We start from the raw sequence: 19,358 nt of genomic DNA on the forward strand, positions 1-19,358 counted from the left end.
TAGATGACAAAGACGAGGAGAATCTCTCCTCATCAGGTAAACCAGAAGCCCCCTCTCCAGAGAATGTCCCAAACTGCGGATGAAACCCATATGCACCAAAATATGGTGACTTATCAGAGGACTCCTCACGACGGTTATTTAAAGCAAACTCAGCAAGGGAGAGAAAAGAACACCAATCCTCCTGATTCTCCGCCACAAAACAGCGCAGATATGTCTTCAGATTCTGATTGACGCGCTCTGTCTGGCCATTCGACTACGGGTGGAAAGCAGAAGAGAATGACAACCGAACCCCCAAGCGAGAACAGAAAGCCTTCCAGAATCTGGAAACAAACTGCGTGCCCCTATCAGAGACTATGTCTGAAGGAATACCATGCAATTTGACAATGTGATCAATAAATGCCTGCGCCAGCATTTTAGCATTGGGCAACCCAGGAAAAGGAATAAAATGCGCCATTTTGCTAAAACAGTCCACCACCACCAGAATCACAGTCTTCCCTGAGGAACGAGGCAGCTCAGTAATGAAATCCATGGACAGATGTGTCCAAGGACGGGAAGGAATGGGTAAAGGAAGAGGAGGACCTGATGGCCGTGAATGAGGGACTTTGGCATGAGCGCAGGTCTTGCAGGCTGCCACAAAACCCTCAACCGACTTACGAAGAGCCGGCCACCAGAATCTCCGAGCAATGAGATCCACTGTGGCTCTACCCCCCGGGTGCCCAGCAAGGACTGTATCATGGTGCTCCTTAAAAACCTTGTGTCGTAAAGCGAGAGGCACAAACTACCTCCCAGGGGGACAAAGATCAGGAGCCTCTGCCTGGGCTGCCTGAACCTCTGCCTCCAATTCAGGATAAAGAGCAGACACAACCACCCCTTCAGCCAAAATGGGACCCGGGTCTTCAAAGTTCCCCCCTCCCGGAAAACAACGTGACAGGGCATCCGCCTTCACATTCTTAACCCCAGGGCGGAATGTGACAACAAAATTAAACCTTGAAAAGAACAAAGACCATCTGGCCTGTCTCGGGTTCAGACGCTTGGCTGACTCCAAGTAGGCCAAATTCTTATGGTCGGTAAACACGGTAATAGGGTGTCTGGCTCCCTCTAGCCAATGGCGCCATTCCTCAAAAGCTAACTTGATGGCCAACAACTCCCTATCTCCCACATCGTAATTTCTCTCTGCGGAGGAGAGTTTCTTCGAGAAAAAGGCACACGGTCGCCATTTGGCTGGAAAGGGACCATGAGACAAGACCGCACCCACACCCACCTCAGAAGCATCCACCTCAACAATGAAAGGCAGAGAGATATCAGGTTGTACCAAGATGGGAGCGGAAGCAAAACTCTTTGATACTAGAAAAGGCCTTACGCGCCTCTACCGACCAGGAGGAAAAATCTAGCCCCTTTCTAGTCATATCAGTCAGTGGCTCAACAACAGAGGAATAATTCAAAATGAACTTCCTGTAATAATTGGCAAAACCTAAAAAGCGCATCAGCGCCTTCTGATTCTCAGGAAGCTCCCAATCAAGCACAGCGCGGATCTTCTCGGGGTCCATGCGAAAACCAGAAACGGAGAGAAGAAAACCCAGAAATTGAATTTCTGCAACCGCAAACACACATTTCTCCAGTTTGGCGTACAATTTATTCTCCCGCAGAATGAGCAACACCTGACGTAGGTGGTCCCTATGAGTTTTGAAATCATGAGAAAAAATCTAAATGTCATCTAGATACACTAGTACAAATTTCCCCATTAAATGATAAAAAATGCTGTTCACAAAATGTTGGAAGACGGCTGGAGCATTCATCAAACCAAAAGGCATAACCAAATTCTCAAAATGGCCCTCAGGGGTATTGAAGGCCGTCTTCCATTCGTCCCCTTCTCTGACCCTGACCAGGTTGTATGCCCCTCTTAAATCCAACTTGGAAAAAACTTTAGCCCCAACAATCTGGTTAAACAGGTCAGGGATCAGAGGAAGCGGATAAGGGTCACGAATTGTGACACTGTTCAGCTCCCTGAAATCCAGACATGGTCTTAAAGAACCATCTTTTTTCTTAACAAAGAAGAAACCAGCGGCAACAGGTGACTTCGAGGGTCGTATGTGTCCCTTTCTCAGGCTCTCAGAGATATAAGAACGCATAGCGACCCTTTCAGGTTGGGAGAGATTGTATAAACGAGATTTAGGCAGCTTGGCGCCTGGGATGAGATTAATAGGGCAATCATACTCCAGGTGAGGGGGCAGCTCCTGAACACCACTCTCAGAAAACACATCCGAAAATTCAGAAATAAAAGATGGTACAGTCTTAGTAGAAACCTCTGAAAGAGACGTCGAGAGGCAATTCTCTCTGCAAAAGTCACTCCAACCATTTATTTGCCTTGCTTGCCAATCAATAGTAGGGTTATGTTTAGTGAGCCAGGGTAGCCCCAACACTAGAGGAGTAGGTAACCCGCCTAGGACGAAACATGACACATCCTCAACATGAGCATCACCCACAGTCAAACGGATATTGTGAACTATGCCCTTTAATGATTTTTGAGAAAATGGACGGAATCAATAGCAAAAACAGGTATGTCCTTTCCCAAAGTGCATACCTGGAAACTATGTGTTATAGCAAATTGATTATAAATGAGGGAAAATTACGATTTTCATGATTATAAATGAGATTGACAGCTGCTCCACTATCTACAAAAATCTCACAAACAATGTTCTTGCTCTCTAGCGCCACCCTGGCAGGTAGGACAAAACCAGAACTACAAGCAAACGGAAAACCTTCAATCTCCGCATCAACCTTGCCAATAGTAACAGATAGAACATTTTTAGAGAACTTTTTTCTCTTTGGGCGGTTTATAATGTCACGGATGGTGTTGCAGGAAACAATAAGTAACAAATAAAGATCCGACTGACTTGATCCCAAACTAAGGAACAAAAGGGTGAGCCCTATTAATGCCCTAGAGCTCTCCCTCACTGTTCAGCCCATGCAAAGATCTCAATGATAGAAAGTTGCATGTCCACGTACCTTAGACTGAGTGACACCTGCAAACCCTATAATAGAGAGGGGACACGACCACCGGCTCCCTGCACTCAATACGGAGGGAGTCAGGGTCACCTAGAATCAAGCCAACAGGAAAACACAAATACAGAAATAGACTTATCTTGAGGAACCAGCAGTAGCAACTTCAAGCAGTGAACCCAATCCAGGAAGTAGCATAAACCGCAAAGTGAAGCAGTATGGGAGGAGATATATAGGGAGGCAATCACTGCTAATAGATGACAGCTGGAGAGGGAGAAGAGATGTCAAAGCGAAAGCAAAACAAAAGAACATCATGCAGGAGGTACTGAAGAACGTCTATCAGAACTTCTCAGAGATCTGACGGTGACAAGATCTTGTTATCTGTATTCAGGATCATAATCCCTGACAAGCAGAGCAGAGAGAAGGATGATGGAGCTCGTTAGCTCAGTGTTGTGAAGTAACTTGTCCTGCTGTGTGATTAGGAAAGGTTTTGTGTGTACTAATAGGATGGCAGCCATTTTTTTAATCCTAATGTTTGCTCCCTAGACAAAAGGAGACATTATAACTAATGAAAGGTATTTGGTAATATATTTATAATAAAGTAATATTTAAGTATTTTCATTTTTTTTTATTCCTGGTGAAACCCTTTTAAAGAGGTTGTCCCATAAAGGGGTTGTCTCCCGAGTTATGGAAACAGTATAGCTTGCTGTGCCACTCTGTTTGTGTAGCTCCCTTGGAGTTATGGAAACAGCAATGTGCCGGATGCACGGCCATTTCTGGACTTTTCCTACCCTGCCTGGCACTTACTGCAGTTATTCCCATCTCACCCATAAAATGCCTTCAACCACCTGACGGTTTTTAATGAATTTTGAGTTTAAATTCATGTCTTAAATAAATATAGTTGTCGCACAACTCAGGGGACATAAGTGCATTTTAACCCCTTAGTGACAACTAATTTTAGCCTTAAAGGGAATGTCTCAGCAAAAAATATTTTTATTGAATTTTTGCTGATGATATATTAATTTTTCAGTGTCACTATCTGTATTTAAGGACATCTGTCAGCAGATTTGTACCTATTAAACTGACCTGTTGTATGTGCTGTTGGCAGCTGAAGGCATCTGTGTTGGTCCCACCTTCATATGTGCCCGCATTGCTGAGAAAAATTAAGTTTTAATATATGCCAATGAGCTTCTAGGAGCAATGGAGATGTTGCCATTACACCTGGAGGCTCTGCTCTCTGCTACTGCCGTGCCCTCTGTTGTTAGTTTTGGCTACAAATAAACGGCAAAGCCAGCAAATAAGTTATGTAACATCAATACACAGACAGCACTCGTGCTAGTTTCCTAAAATAAACAATTGTAACAATGATCTGCAGTAAACTAAACTGAAGTGAGTGTCCTATAAAGGTGACCAGTACCTTTTATACACACCTGAGGTGTATGTTTATGGCCGGTTCTAGCTTTTTTGCTGCTTGAAGCTAAAATTGAACTGGTGCCCCTATATTTTGATAAACATTACATACAGCAATTCCAAACATACTCCAATTCCAAACAACAGGATAATATAGCACCACATACCTATTACATCCATTGACGTCTCCTCTAATGTACAGTCGTGGCCAAAAGTTTTGAGAATGACACAAATATTAGTTTTCACAAAGTTTGCTGCTAAACTGCTTTTAGATCTTTGCTTCAGTTGTTTCTATGATGTAGTGAAATATAATTACACGCACTTCATATGTTTCAAAGGCTTTTATCGACAACTACATGACATTTATGCAAAGAGTCAGAATTTGCAGTGTTGGCCCTTCTTTTTCAGGACCTCTGCAATTCGACTGGGCATGCTATCAATCAACTTCTGGGCCAATTCCTGACTGATAGCAACCCATTCTTTCATAATCACTTCTTGGAGTTTGTCAGAATTAGTGGGTTTTTGTTTGTCCACCCGCCTCTTGAGGATTGACCACAAGTTCTCAATGGGATTAAGATCTGGGGAGTTTCCAGGCCATGGACCCAAAATGTAAAAGTTTTGGTCCCCGAGCCACTTAATTATCACTTTTGCCTTATGGCACGGTGCTCCATCGTGCTGGAAAATGCATTGTTCTTCACCAAACTGTTGTTGGATTGTTGGAAGAAGTTGCTGTTGGAGGGTGTTTTGTTACCAATCTTTATTCATGGCTGTGTTTTTGGGCAAAATTGTGAGTGAGCCCACTCCCTTGGATGAGAAGCAACCCCACACATGAATGGTCTCAGGATGCTTTACTGTTGGCATGACACAGGACTGATGGTAGCGCTCACCGTTTCTTCTCCGGACAAGCCTTTTTCCAGATGCCCCAAACAATCGGAAAGAGGCTTCATCGGAGAATATGACTTTGCCCCAGTCCTCAGCAGTCCATTCACCATACTTTCTGCAGAAGATCAATCTGTCCCTGATGGGTTTTTTTGAGAGAAGTGGCTTCTTTGCTGCCCTTCTTGACACCAGGCCATCTTCCAAAAGTCTTCGCCTCACTGTGCGTTCAGATGCGCTCACACCTGCCTGCTGCCATTCCTGAGCAAGCTCTGCACTGGTAGCACTCCGATCCCGCAGCTGAATCCTCTTTAGGAGACGATCCTGGCGCTTGCTGGACTTTCTTGGACGCCCTGAAGCCTTCTTAACAAGAATTAAACCTCTTTCCTTGAAGTTCTTGATGATCCTATAAATTGTTGATTGAGGTGCAATCTTAGTAGCCACAATATCCTTGCTTGTGAAGCCATTTTTATGCAACGCAATGATGGCTGCACGCGTTTCTTTGCAGGTCACCATGGTTAACAATGCAAGAACAATGATTTCAAGCATCACCCTCCTTTTAACATGTCAAGTCTGCCATTTTAACCCAATCAGCCTGACATAATGATCTCCAGCCTTTTGCTCGTCAACATTCTCACCTGAGTTAAAAAGACGATTACTGAAATGATCTCAGCAGGTCCTTTAATGACAGCAATGAAATGCAGTGGAAAGGTTTTTTTGAGATAAAGTTAATTTTCATGGCAAAGAAGGACTATGCAATTCATCTGATCACTCTTCATAACATTCTGGAGTATATGCAAATTGCTATTATAAAAACTTAAGCAGCAACTTTTCCAATTTCCAATATTTATGTAATTCTCAAAACTTTTGGCCACGACTGTAGATGTTCTCTTTCCTCATCTTCTCCATTCGGACAAGACCGCATCTTATTTCTGCAGAGTTTGCCACAGACATTAGGGTGTTTCATTTTGTAATGGAAAAAAATAAAATGTCAAATTTTTGCAGACTTTGCTTACGCCCCGAGTCCTCAGTGATGTAAAACTTATTTATTTCATTTTTTTTATTTCATTGGATAATATTTAGAGTTTGCACACTTTTTGATCAGTTTTGTAAAAGTAGGCAAAAAATACAATTTTTCAATGTTAATTACTTTTATTGGGAAAACTAGAAATCACAAACTTAAAATAATATTAAAACTAGCCACTAAGATTAATAGGTAGTATGATAGGCAAAACATGTGTTATATTAATCAAGTTTGAACGATGCAATCCCTTCTTTTGTTAGCTTGGTGATGACTTTTCTGTGATGCTCAACTACTCTCAACAAGAATTGTTTTTGTTCGTACCTGAACAATTCGTTAAATTTATCAGAGCAATTCCTCTTTCTGCGGTATCATTGACCACCTTAAGAGCGTTCACATGGCTTCTTAGAGAATTACTGCAGTATTCTGTCACGTCGTGGATCCCAAACAATTCAAAGAACTTCTTTGTTTTATTAGTAACTAAATGGCTCAGGTCTCTTCCTTCAAAAACTAGGTTTTTACCCTTTAATCATTTAATTTCCTTTTTCTTTGCAGGTTTGGTTTCTAAATTTTTTGTCATATTTTCCTTAACAGCCTGAGTAATATGTTCGTCCAAAAAAGCCAATCCTACGTTTGTTTCTGACAAACTGTGTCCCTTAGCAACTGTGAGAGCACTTTTTTTGATGTCTGCATCTGGGTAAGTGCTCAGAAGCTGTAGCATATCCAAATCATTCTTTGGAGCCCATCGACTTACAATTGCCTCGTGCAAAAAGAAAACATATATGAGGCTGACAAAATGTGCAACCCGTTTCATTCCTTTCAATTCTCGTTGAGGAATATTCAACTGTTTAGTGAAGAGGACAATTTTAAGTGCATATATTGCCTTTGCTATCCACCTTGCTTGATGCAGAGCCCCTGGGATCCTGAAACTGAAGTAGTTTTTAGACCAACCTCCTAGGTACAGGAGTGAGAGTAGTAATAAAAGTGATCAATGTGTGCAACCCCTAAATAGTATCCAATCTTCTTGAAATTTGGCATATATATCCTTTACGTCACTGAGACTCAGGGCGTAAGCAAAGTCAGTCATGAAAATCACATCTTTGGAAAAATGAAACACCCTAATAGACATCTTAGGTTCCTAATTTTTCCATCATCAGTGTTACCCTGCTATCACCCCCAATACCAAGCTGTGCTCCCCAATTCTGTACTGCAGAAATAATCATGCTATATAGATAGTTCCCTCATAGTAATAGTGCTCCCCAAAGTCCCAGCAATAGTAATAATTCTCTCCAAGAGTATCCTCATTAATAATAGTGCCCCCAATACTGATAATGCTCCTCAAGAGTGCCCCATTAGTAGTAGTGCCTTCTGTATTGTGTCCAATAATAATAATCACCCACTTTATCCCCAGTAGTAATAATGCAATTATAATGCCCCCTAGTTGTACCCCCTGCAGTTATAAAGCCCCCCCCCCCGTAGTGCCCCCAGTATTTATAATTCATCCGTAGTGTCCCCAGTATTTATAATTCCCTCTCTGTACTGTAGTCCTCCCCCATTTTTAGCATGGCCCCTCTCTATAGTGCCCTTATTTTTTATAATGGCCCCCTTTGTAGTGCCCCAGTATTTATAATGGCTCCCTGTGTATTGTCCCAGTATTTAGCATGGCCACCCTCTGTAGTATGCCATAGGTTACCTCTCAGTGGCAGGTCGGCCACCGCCTGAGGCAAGATACTTATTATTTCTGCAGTATTTAGCATGGCCACCCTCTGTAGTGCCCCAGTATTTAGCATGGCCCCCCTCTGTAGTGCCCCTAGTACTTAGCATCACCCTCTCTTTACTGCCCCCAGTATTTAGCATGGCCTACTGTAGTGCCCCCAGTGTTTAGTATTACCTAGCCTGTAGTGCCCCCAGAATTAGTATGGCCGTCCCTCACTGTAGTGCCCCCAGTATTTAGCATTCCCCCATCTTTAGTGTCCCCAATATTTAGCATTTCCTTCTGTGGTGACCCAAGTATTTAACATGGCCTTTCCCCCTCTGTAGTGCCCCCAGTATTTAGCCTTCCCCCCTCTGTAGTGCTCTAGTGCTCCTAGGAGTGCCATGAAAGAAAAAAAAAAAGAAAAAATACTTACCTGATCGCAGCTTCATGCTGCCGTCTGCGATGTAGACCACAGGCCTCTTCTCACCTATGACTTGAGTTGCCTGTGTCCTGGCACAGATGAATGAGATTACATCATCGTGACATCCTGTGTTGGGTCTCAGGCTGTGCAATGATGTCATCACATGAACCTTTGCCTGGACGCAGGCAGATGTGATGATATCATCAAGCTCCAGCGCAGGAGGTCGCAATGATGTCAACGGCCACATAGGCTTCTGGCCTAGAGACCTGTGAGTGAACGGCGACAACAGGAGCCATAGGCTCCCGTATTCTGCCGTGAACTGCTGCTCCCTCAGTGGCAGATCGGTCGCCGCCTGAGGAAAGATACTTATCTCGCCTCATGGGAGATGTGGCTTTGTGTATGTCCCAGTCTTTTCAATTACAACAGATATGGGCACCCGAAGGCTGCTCTCAGCTGTCTCGGTACAGTCTAAAATTCCAATGGGTTTCTTGGAGTACCAGATCAAGCGGAGGAGCCGTGGCTGGTGGCTCAACTTGCACATAGTAACATCCAGCTACCAGATGTTACTTTAAGTGAACTGAGCTGCCGGCTGGCACTCCACCTCTTGATCAGTTACACCAAGTGCTCTCTGTGTAATGGTCATACCAAAGGTTTATTTGAGGTGCCAAGGGTGGGAGGCACCAGTGCTCTGCAACTGTAGCCAGAGTATTTCATCAGGTGTAAGCTCCAGTGTAACCCTTGTTACAAATTATTTAACGTTACATGTGCAAATGCCAAATTCATCACCCAGCAACAGCCACTGTGATAAATCTGGCACAATTTAATAATGTTTGTTAGGGTACTTTCACACTAGCGTTTTTCTTTTCCGGCGCTGAGTTCCGTCCTAGGGGCTCAAATCCGGAAAAGAACTGATCAGTTTTATCCTAATGCATTCTGAATGGAGAGTAATCCGTTCAGGATGCATCAGGAGGTCTCCAGTTCAGTCTTTTTGACTGATCAGGCTTTTCAGAAAAACGTAGCATGTTGTATTTTTACCTCCGGCCAAAAATCCTGAACACTTTGACTGAACGCCGGATCCGGTCTTTTTACCATTGACTTGCATTAACGCCGGATACGGCGCTCTGTGTTCAGTCAAACCGGATCCGGCTTTTGCATGTTAAATCCGAAAAATGTGAAAAAAAAGTTAAAGTCCATAAATGGCGGATCCATTTTTTCCAATGCATTTTTTCATTGTGATCAAAATCCTGATCAGGATTCAAATGTAATCCATTTTCACACGTTTTTCCGGATCCGGCGGGCAGTTCCGGTCTCGGAATTGAACGCCGGATTAAAACAACGCTAGTGTGAAAGTAGCCTTAGACAGTATTACTAACTGTGCTCCAGTATTTACATAGTAATCTAACTACATGGCTGGTAGGTATAGATAGACAATGATTTTCACACATTGTAAAGATCTAAATATTAATAAATATGATATGAAAGGGGGAAATTTCCAGTTCTTCCTATTTATAATTTGCTTTATTCCTCAAATATAAATAAGCACAATACTTTATTTGATAAATGAAGAAGCCACAGTCTGCAAAACCAGCAAATTAAATGATGTCAAAATTATCTCTGTACATACCGGTAACTTTCTTCCCACAGAAACAAGCTGTACAGAGTGAAGTCATCTTTTAGGGAGAAGTCCAGATTTTTTATGATTAGTGCATTTGTCTTGTCATATCCCCATGAGATGCGGACAACCTGAAATAACACTGTCATTATGTAATCTAGTTTGGCCGCTATGTCCCTGGACACTAATGCAGGTCCCTGGTTTGTATTATAGGTTGGCTCAAGAAGCACAGGAAAAACCAAATAAACTAGATAAATTAGTTCATACACCACTTTCTGATAATTCAGTTTGCTGTATTATCTATATTTGTTTTATAGAATATCTATGTTGTTTATATCAGCTTATTTAATAATACTTTTCAGCTATATCACCCTTTTTAATCTTTGCTTACATTGTCGAAAGGCTGACGTTCCACAATGTCCTTGCAGTTAGCAGCTGCACACTTATTGTACAGCTGCAGGTGGGTGGAGCCTGCTGTCTGTTAGAGCAGGGCTCCCCATAGAGGAGGCAGGGATGTTTTTTACTGCCCATGCCTTCTCCGTTGCTGTATACACAGCACTCAATGAGCACTATTTATACAGATCAGGATACAGCAATACAGCTGCTTCCTGCTCTGGCCCCAGTGATCATATGATGGATGTCTGCACAAGATGCTCGGTCTTAGCAGACCCAGATCACCTCTGCCGGGAGGCTGTACAGCATTGTAAAGCCTCTAGCTGCTGTATTTTCTCTGTAACTGGGGCTAATATGTCAGCCCCTGTTGCAGAGAAATCATCAAGAAAAAAAGTAATGTTTAAATGCCCCCCAAAGGTCTTGTATGGTCTTATACGAGGCACAAAGTGTAAAATAATAGAAATGCTAAAAAGAAACACCCACAACACTGCAGTTTCTAGCTCTGCCACAGGTGACCATAACCCTATACATTCTCTATATCAAAACAACCGCTATGGGAAGGGGACATAATTTAAAGTCTTTTCATTGCACATTTAGCTAGTATTAAAAATGTGAAAAAACAATTTTTTAACATTTTCCTGGGAATAAAAAATAAAAACAATTGCTAAAAACAAAATGACATAAAAATAAAGCCCCATGTATTACCGGAAAAAAAATAAAAAAATGTACAAACCTGGCAAAAAGACGCATGCATTAAAAAGAAAATGGAAAATGTGTCTGTTCATAATTTGGTGTGTGGGTGTGTGTGTGGGGGGGGGGGGGTCATCAGTATCTGATCGGTGCGAGTCCAAGACCAGGGACCACCGCTGATCAGCTGCTTGAGAAGGCACTGGCTCTCGCAATAGCACCACGGCTTACTCTGGTCACTAAGCTCAGTGCAGTCCATTTGATAGTGGCTGTGCATGGAATCACAGCTTAGCCCCATTCACTTCATTTCAGCTGAACTGCGCCGATCACATACCTATAGAGAGGATAGGTCATCAGTAAAAAGTCTCAGAAAAGTCTTTTAACCCCTTAGTGACCGCCAATATGCATTTTTACGGCAGTCACTAAACGGCCTTAGACTAGGCTGCTGCCTGTATGCGACGGCCTACTCCAAGTGCTGCACGGGTCACCTGTGTAGTGGAGAGTGGGGGCTCGGCTCTCACATGAGAGCCGGGCTCCAGCTCTAATGGCCCCGATCGGCAGAAGCGGCAATGATCCAGAAGATAGATCATCAGTATTTAAAATTTGGAAATGCCCTTTAAGGCTTAAAACAGGCTGGTCACTAAGGGGTTAATGCATTATATGAGGTTTAGGAATTTATCATTGTTAATTAGGATTACAGATTGTATTGGATGGAAAATTATATACTACATAATTCCAAGTTCTTGCATGTAAATGTTGATTGGTGTATAACTGCAATTTTTGCAGCATAATGTAGACATGTTTGGTATGTATGAACTCCTGACATCTTACAGTGTTTTGCAGACTATACTTTATTTTCATAAGGACTCTAGACTACAAAATTTTTGTCCAATTTTGGTAATAATCACAGTTTTATTCCAAGTTGCATGAAGGTTGTTGTGTGTATTAAATATTAGAGTATATTTTTATATATGGTATGTTTTGCATTCTCAGGAAATGTACATTTTGCTAACATACAGGTTGCTTGCGGTGAACAGTATACATTTTTAACACATAAGTGAATGATGACCATTAGAGATGAGCGAATTTCTCAAAAACTCGAATCGGCCAGTTCACTGAATTAAAAAAAAAATTTGGTCCAATCTGAATTTATTCGAGGCAAATCACGTTTAAAGACTGCTATTTTCTGGCTGCAGAGAGCCTTTATAGTGGTGTAGAACACTCTGCCTTGCAGTAACACGCATGGAGAGTCTGCTGTGGTAGTGAAACAATACTGTGAGTCAGTATGACATGTAGATGACAAGCGTCACTCTTAGAATCACTGCGCACTTCACTTATTTGCGCAGTTATGGGGCCAAAACTGACCAAATAACTCAAATGTGAACTCAGCCTTACAGGTCAATGTTAACGTCAAGAAGAAGCACACTCCTTTTACACCGTCGTCAGCTGATTCCACATAGATGTCTACAGAACCTGTTCTATTAAACGCTTATACAAGTAGAGCCCTCCCCGACAGAGTGGGTGTCAGCAGTAAGTTTGTGTTGACGTCACTGATTATTTTGCCCTTCCTCTGATCCGTCAGAACAATAACCCCCAAAAAACAGATCCTGTCTGTGGAGCATCCGCCTTCACTCGGTCAGCATTTGGTCAGTAATCCATCAGTATTGCTGAAGCGTCCACGTGAATGGAATATTTGCATGTCTTCTATGTTTTGTATCCACTCCTGCTTTTGGCTACCAAATCAAAAGCCAATTCTGATGCAAAATAGGGACCATGTCAGGCAGGCCTTACAGCTGTTACATAGACAGGATCTGTTGTACGTCTTATTTATCCTTCCTTCTGACAGATCAGAAGAAGGGTCAAATAAATGATGATGTTAGCCAGGCCGAAAGGCAAAATAGTGTCTTAGTCATGAAGTGGGGAGGGTGGGAACAGCATGAGAAGTCCACAGAGTGGCCCTATGACATAGTGGTGAGGTGGAAGCAGCATAAGGAGACCGCAGATGGCCCAATGACAGAGTCTGGAGGTGGCAGCATCATCAGGTGGAGGCCATAGAGTGGCACAATGACAGTGTGGAGGTTGTGGCAGCAGCAGCATCAGGAGGAGGCCACAGAGTGGCACAATGAAAGTGTGGAGGCAGCAGCATCAGGAGGCCACAGAGTGGCACAATGACAGAGTGTGGAGGTGGCGGCTGCATCAGCATCAGGAGGAGGCCACAGGGTGGCACAATGACAGTGTGGAGGTGGCAGAAGCAGCATTAGGAGGCCACAGAGTGGCAAGGTGACATAGTGTTGAAGTAGCAGCTGCATCAGGAGACCACAGAGTGGCAAGGTGACATACTTTGGAGGTGGCAGCAGGATCAGGAGACCACAGAGTGGCAAGGTGACATAGTGGGGAGGTGGGTGGCAATACCAGCACCAGCTGAAGATGGTGGGTGAAAGAAAGAGCACTTGGCATCAGATATGTTGCATCAGGAGGGTGGCAGCATTAGAATAGTAGCTGAGGCAGGTAGCCAGAAGAAACCGGTCTCTTTTGTCAAAATGTTGGTGTGGCAATATGAATGATCTAGTCTAATGCATCAGGTAATGGAGAGTGGAAATCCTGGCTGATCCACGCCTGATTCATCTTGACAAAGGTCAGTCTCTCCACATTTTGGGTGGACAGGCAAGTTCTTCTTGGGGTAGCTATTGCCCCTAAACACCCGCTATGATGCCACACTGCTGGCCGGACAGGACAGCTTTTCCATGGCAAACTCTGCCAGTTGCGGCCACAAATCCAGTTTGGCTGCCCAGTAGCCCAACGGATCTTTAATCTGGGGTGGCAGGGTACTGTCCAAGTATGGAGTCCCCATCATAATGCCATCCACAGACCCCCCCCCATCATAATGCCATCCACAGACCCCCCATCATAATGCCATCCACAGATCCCCCCCACCATCATAATGCCATCCACAGATCCCCCCCCAACATCATAATGCCATCCACAGATCCCCCCATCATAATGCCATCCACAGACCCCCCCCCAACATTATACCATCCATAGATCCCTAAGGAGGGCCTGTAGTAGCGGAGAGAGCGGCGGGGCAGTGTACTCTGGCCCCACCGCTCAGTATGTACTGTATTATACCTAGTGTTAATCATAATATCTAAACTGCGCTCCCCCTGCTTCCCATCTGTACCGTACTTACCGGTACATGTCACACTCCGTCTCCTGTAGTAAGCGCTAGAAGGCAGGCCGGGCTGCAGGCGGCCGTAACTCACTGGGGTCACGTGCCTGCTCCGCCTGCTTCATTCATAAAGTAGGCGGAGCAGGCACGTGACCTCAGTAAATTACGGCCGCCTGCAGCCCGGCCTGCCTGCTAGCGCTTACTACAGGAGACTGAGTGTGACATGTACCGGTAACTATGGTACAGATGGGGAGCAGGGGGAGCGCAGTTTAGATATTATGATTAACACTAGGTATAATACAGTACATACTGAGCGGTGGGGCCAGAGTACACTGCCCCGCCGCTCTCCCCACCTACTACAGCCCCTCCTTAGGGATCTATGGATGGGATAATGTTGGGGGGCGGGTCTGTGGATGGCATTATGATGGGGAGATCTGTGGATGGCATTATGATGTTGGGGGGGATCTGTGGATGGCATTATGATGGTGGGGGGGATCTGTGGATGGCATTATGATGGGGGGGTCTGTGGATGGCATTATGATGGGGGGGGGTCTGTGGATGGCATTATGATGGGGGGGGGAAGAAAAGAAGAAAAAGGTGGAGACAGAAAGATTTTGGCTTTTCCTTTTTAATTCAATACAATACGCAGGTGGGTTTGATAAAAGATGCCATTAGGAAAAATTGGTCCACTTCAAAAAATGACCCTGTGCTAGGGAAGGATATTCCACAAAAACCGGTAGTTATTTTCAAAAAGGCTCCCTGTTTACGTACCAAACTAGTACATAGTTCTAATCATCAAGAGAAGACAATAAAAGGGAACAAGTTTAGCTGGTGTGGGTTCTGCTTGCCATGTAAGAATCGGAAAAGGGAAGATAAAAAAATGCATATTCAATCTGTGCACTCTAATGGAAAAAGTGTGGATATAAAGGTTAAGGGGCAAATTACTTGTGAGAGTGCAGGGGTGGTTTACATGTTGGAGTGCCCATGTGGACTCCAATATGTGGGACGTACACTCAGGAAGTTTAAAATAAGAATTCAGGAGCATGTGAGGAATATCAAGAAGGGGTTGGAAACCCATAGTGTCTCGATGCACTTTAAATTGGTGCACCGAAAAGATCCAAGTGGTTTGTTCTTTGTGGGGTTGGAACAATTAAAGCCACACTGGCGTGGAGGGGATGGAGTAAAACAGATAAATAAACGTGAGGTGGAATGGATATATAAAATGGGAACGTTACAACCAAAAGGCCTGAATGCCGAATTTGATTTAAAACCTTGTCTTACCTGAAGCAATGAAGTGTTCTCGGTTGATCTAGGACCTGTGAGTGTGGTGTTGTATCGAGCTAGGACCTTCCAAGGTTGTGGAATTGAATTGGCTGGACAACATCATGTGATATGGGGGAGTTGCCGTTTTTATGAATGAAGGAGGGCGGGCCAAGGCCAATTTGATCTGTGATTGGCAAGGAGATATCATGTGATAGGGGGGTGTTGCCATCTTTATGAATGGAGGAGGGAGGGTTAAGGATAATGTGGTCTGCGATTGGTTAGGAGACTTATTAAAGTAAAGAGGGAGTAGTATGAATGAAACTGACAGTAAAGGAGTAGTCATAGATTGCTACAGGAGGTTAAATTTATAATTGATTGGATCATGTGTGAGTGGGTAGGCGGGTGCAAACCAACCTGACCCGTTATAAGACCGCCCTGGACTGGGTGGGATGAATACCCCTGACGAAGCTCGACTGAGCGAAACCCGGGTCGGGTGATTGATCCATTGATCCATTGTATACTGCCTGTATATACTGTACATTGTGAGTATAATAAAATCATTTTTTACTCCAATTTGCATGACGGTACTTCACTATTGGATGCAATTTTGGTGTTCCATAGAAGCCTGGAAAGGAGAGGAGGAGAGGCTTTGACTGGCCTTTTTGCTTCCCCATGTCCGTGATTATCTTGCTGGCTTCGATTGTGGATTTTCTGTGACTTCTGAGGCAGCGCGGTCCAATCAAAAGAAACGCTTTCACCTGTGGGAACTGTACCCACTTCACCATTGGGACCTGCGACGCCACTAAGCAACGTACTTTTTTGAGGCTTATTTATTATTTATAAATAATACAGTACATACTGAGCGGTGGGCCAGAGTACAGTGCCTGCACTGCCCGCCGCTCTCCCCACCTACTACAGACCCTCCTCACTAATACATCGCAGTCTGCGATGTAAATTGCCAGCATTCGCCCCATAAGACGCAGGGGCACTTTCCCTCCACTTTTTTTGGGGAAAAAGTGCGTCTTATGGGGCGTAAAATACAGTAACTGTACCGCTGAATGGCAAATAATATATATTTTTTTGCCACTAATACACGGCAAAAAGGGCTTTAGAACATATACAGTAACTGCACCGCTAAACGGCAAATAATATATATATTTTTGCTACTAATACATGACAAAAAGGGCTGTAATTTTCTCACTTCATTACACAACGGCTAATAAGCCATTTTTCCCCACTAATACAAGTCAAAAAATGCTTTAGAGCATATAAGTGCACCGCACAAGGGTAAATAAGACGTAGAAATATTTCCTTGTAATAATCCCTGTTAATGGCTGTATCAAACAGCACTTGCACCCCGATAACAAGAATGGTTTGCTGGAATTACAGAGCTGTATAATGGCAATTTGGATCCACAGTCAGTGCAGCAAGGTGTAATAGGATTGTTCCTATTATCCAGGCTGTAAACTCCCCTACTGAACTCTGTTCTGCTTAAATACTGTGGAATAATTCCTCCCTATCTTTTCCCTGAACTTCTATACAGCAAAATAAAAGTTTTAAAGTCTCTGCCTGGACTAAGTACACTGGAAAATGGCAGAATCCAAGATGGCTGAGGCTATTTATAGGGCTGTGACATCACAGGGCTGGCTGACTGCTGATTGGCTGCATGCATGGCATTATGGGTGATCCTTCGTTCCCAGAGTTCCTTGCTTTATGTCCTAACACATGCAACAGCCATTTTAGGAAAAAATGTGATTCGTTACCACGAAGCGTGAGGAAATTCGGATTCGGTGCGAAACAAATTTTTCCTGAAATTCAGATCGAACTCCACTTCGTCAACTTTGATTCGCTCATCTCTAATGACCATATATTATGGAAAAGTTCTTGTCGATGTGTACCCTAGTGGTTTATATTTGCAGACCTTAATATATTACATTTACACTGCTTTTCTGTGTAGCCGTCGACTTGTAAGTGAGTTTTAGGTACAAATATTTGTGTTGGTGCACATGAAAGGGGGGGCATGATTGTTAAGGCAGCTGCAATCATCAGATTGTCTGCTTTAGGAAATATATAGGTTTTGGAGGTGCTCTTACTTTTTTCAAGGAGTGTAATACTTGTATTTTATAGGTTGTTGCTTTTTGTTTTTTAAATTTCCAGTTTAAAACCAGATTTTTAGTCTTTGATTTTATGAAGAATTGTGCATCTCGAATTAAGCCTAAGTGGTATGTATGAACTCTGCACATATTGAAGGCTTATTTTTAGGAAGTCTGGTGCATATAACTTTCTGCCAAAAAATATAAAAGTCAATCAGCTCACCTCTTTCGGGTTCACGGAATCCGGAACAACTCCTAACTCCTTGTGTCTCAGCAATAACCATATGTGAACGATCCAGCACTCAACGTATCGTAAAACTGGACTTTTATTTCAATACATTAAAAACAGCAGTCGCATGTTCCATAGAGCGAGTAATGTACTGTGCTCATCTGACCCATTTCTGACCCATACGGGCCCTTAATCATAAATTAAATAAATAGTAAAACATGAGATAAAAGTCAAGTTTTATGATACATGGAGTGCTGGATCTTTTACATATGTTTAAACTGTTACCCACTGTTATCAGCCTTAATACAACTTGTATGAAAAATGACACTTTGGTGCAAAGTAGCATGAAGGTGTCTGTGTGTATAAAGTGCTGAGTGGTACTTTCAGAAAACATCTGGTTATGGGGGCTTCGTATAATTTTATTTATTTTGTCAATTAGGTTTTATTTGTACATACATAAAAAGATATACTGTATAATATAACTTTATAAAAGGTTAAGAGGGACATGGCCAGTGATCATTGTAAATAATTAATGACGCCTCTGCTGCTGACACATTTCAGTTGGTTTGTTATCTTTCATGTGCTTTCCTCACTAAAATATTTATAACTTTATGTCCGCTTTTCAGAGAAATGGTCAATGCATGGTTTGCTGAAAGAGTGCACACAATACCAGCAACAAAGGAAGGAGGAAAAAGCAATACAGAAAATAACCAGCAGGCCTCTTCTTCTGAGAACACCAACCAAGGGGCACCAGTGAGGAAGATCTCAGCTTCCGAGTTTGATAGGCCTCTAAGGCCCATCGTAGTTAAGGACTCTGTGGGAACACTGACATTTCTTGCAGATTCCGAAAAGAAGGAACAGATGCCTCTACAAGCTCCCAGTTTAAACAGCACAAGTGATCAGTGTTCACGGCTTCTGGAACTGGTGAAAGATATTTCAAGCCATTTGGACGTCACTGCCCTGTGTCATAAAATTTTTCTGCATATTCACGAACTTATATCAGCAGACCGCTACTCCCTTTTTTTAGTCTGCGAGGATAGTTCCAATGAGAAGTTTCTGGTTAGTAGGCTTTTTGATGTAGCAGAGGGCACAACGTTGGAGGAGGCTTCAAATAACTGCATCCGTTTAGAATGGAGTAAAGGAATTGTGGGCTATGTGGCAGAGTATGGACAACCCTTGAACATAAAGGATGCTTATAAGGTAAAGTAATTTTACATTGGTCAAACACAAGGCACTCTGTACTTATGCTATGTACACCTTTGGGGAATTTTTTTTATTATTGCATCATACTCATTATGAGGTAAAAATTGTTGGTTGTTATAAAAAAAATATGGAGCCATTTTTTCTGTACAGGGCTGAGATGCTCTAGTAGCATCCTCTGCATTTTCTCTCTTTTCCGTCAGTTGGGGAGCTGACGGGCTCATTATCTCTGCTCTCTGACATTATAAACACTCATTATAGCTCAGCTTATCTTACTTATAAGAATGTGGC

The 19,358-nt window shown here is 43.1% G+C and overlaps 1 protein-coding gene across 1 annotated transcript in view; it reads left to right on the forward strand.

Moving 5' to 3' along the window:
• PDE5A (phosphodiesterase 5A) overlaps nucleotides 1–19,358 on the forward strand; it is a 404,052-nt gene that overhangs the window by 72,541 nt on the left and 312,153 nt on the right. The window contains exon 2 of the mRNA XM_040418267.1: nucleotides 18,494–19,067. Within this exon, the coding sequence (XP_040274201.1) occupies nucleotides 18,494–19,067 (574 nt within the window). The remainder of the gene's footprint in view (nucleotides 1–18,493; nucleotides 19,068–19,358) is intronic.

Source organism: Bufo bufo, chromosome 2, assembly GCF_905171765.1.
Source record: "Bufo bufo chromosome 2, aBufBuf1.1, whole genome shotgun sequence".
In the NCBI taxonomy this organism is placed as follows: Eukaryota; Metazoa; Chordata; class Amphibia; order Anura; family Bufonidae; genus Bufo; species Bufo bufo.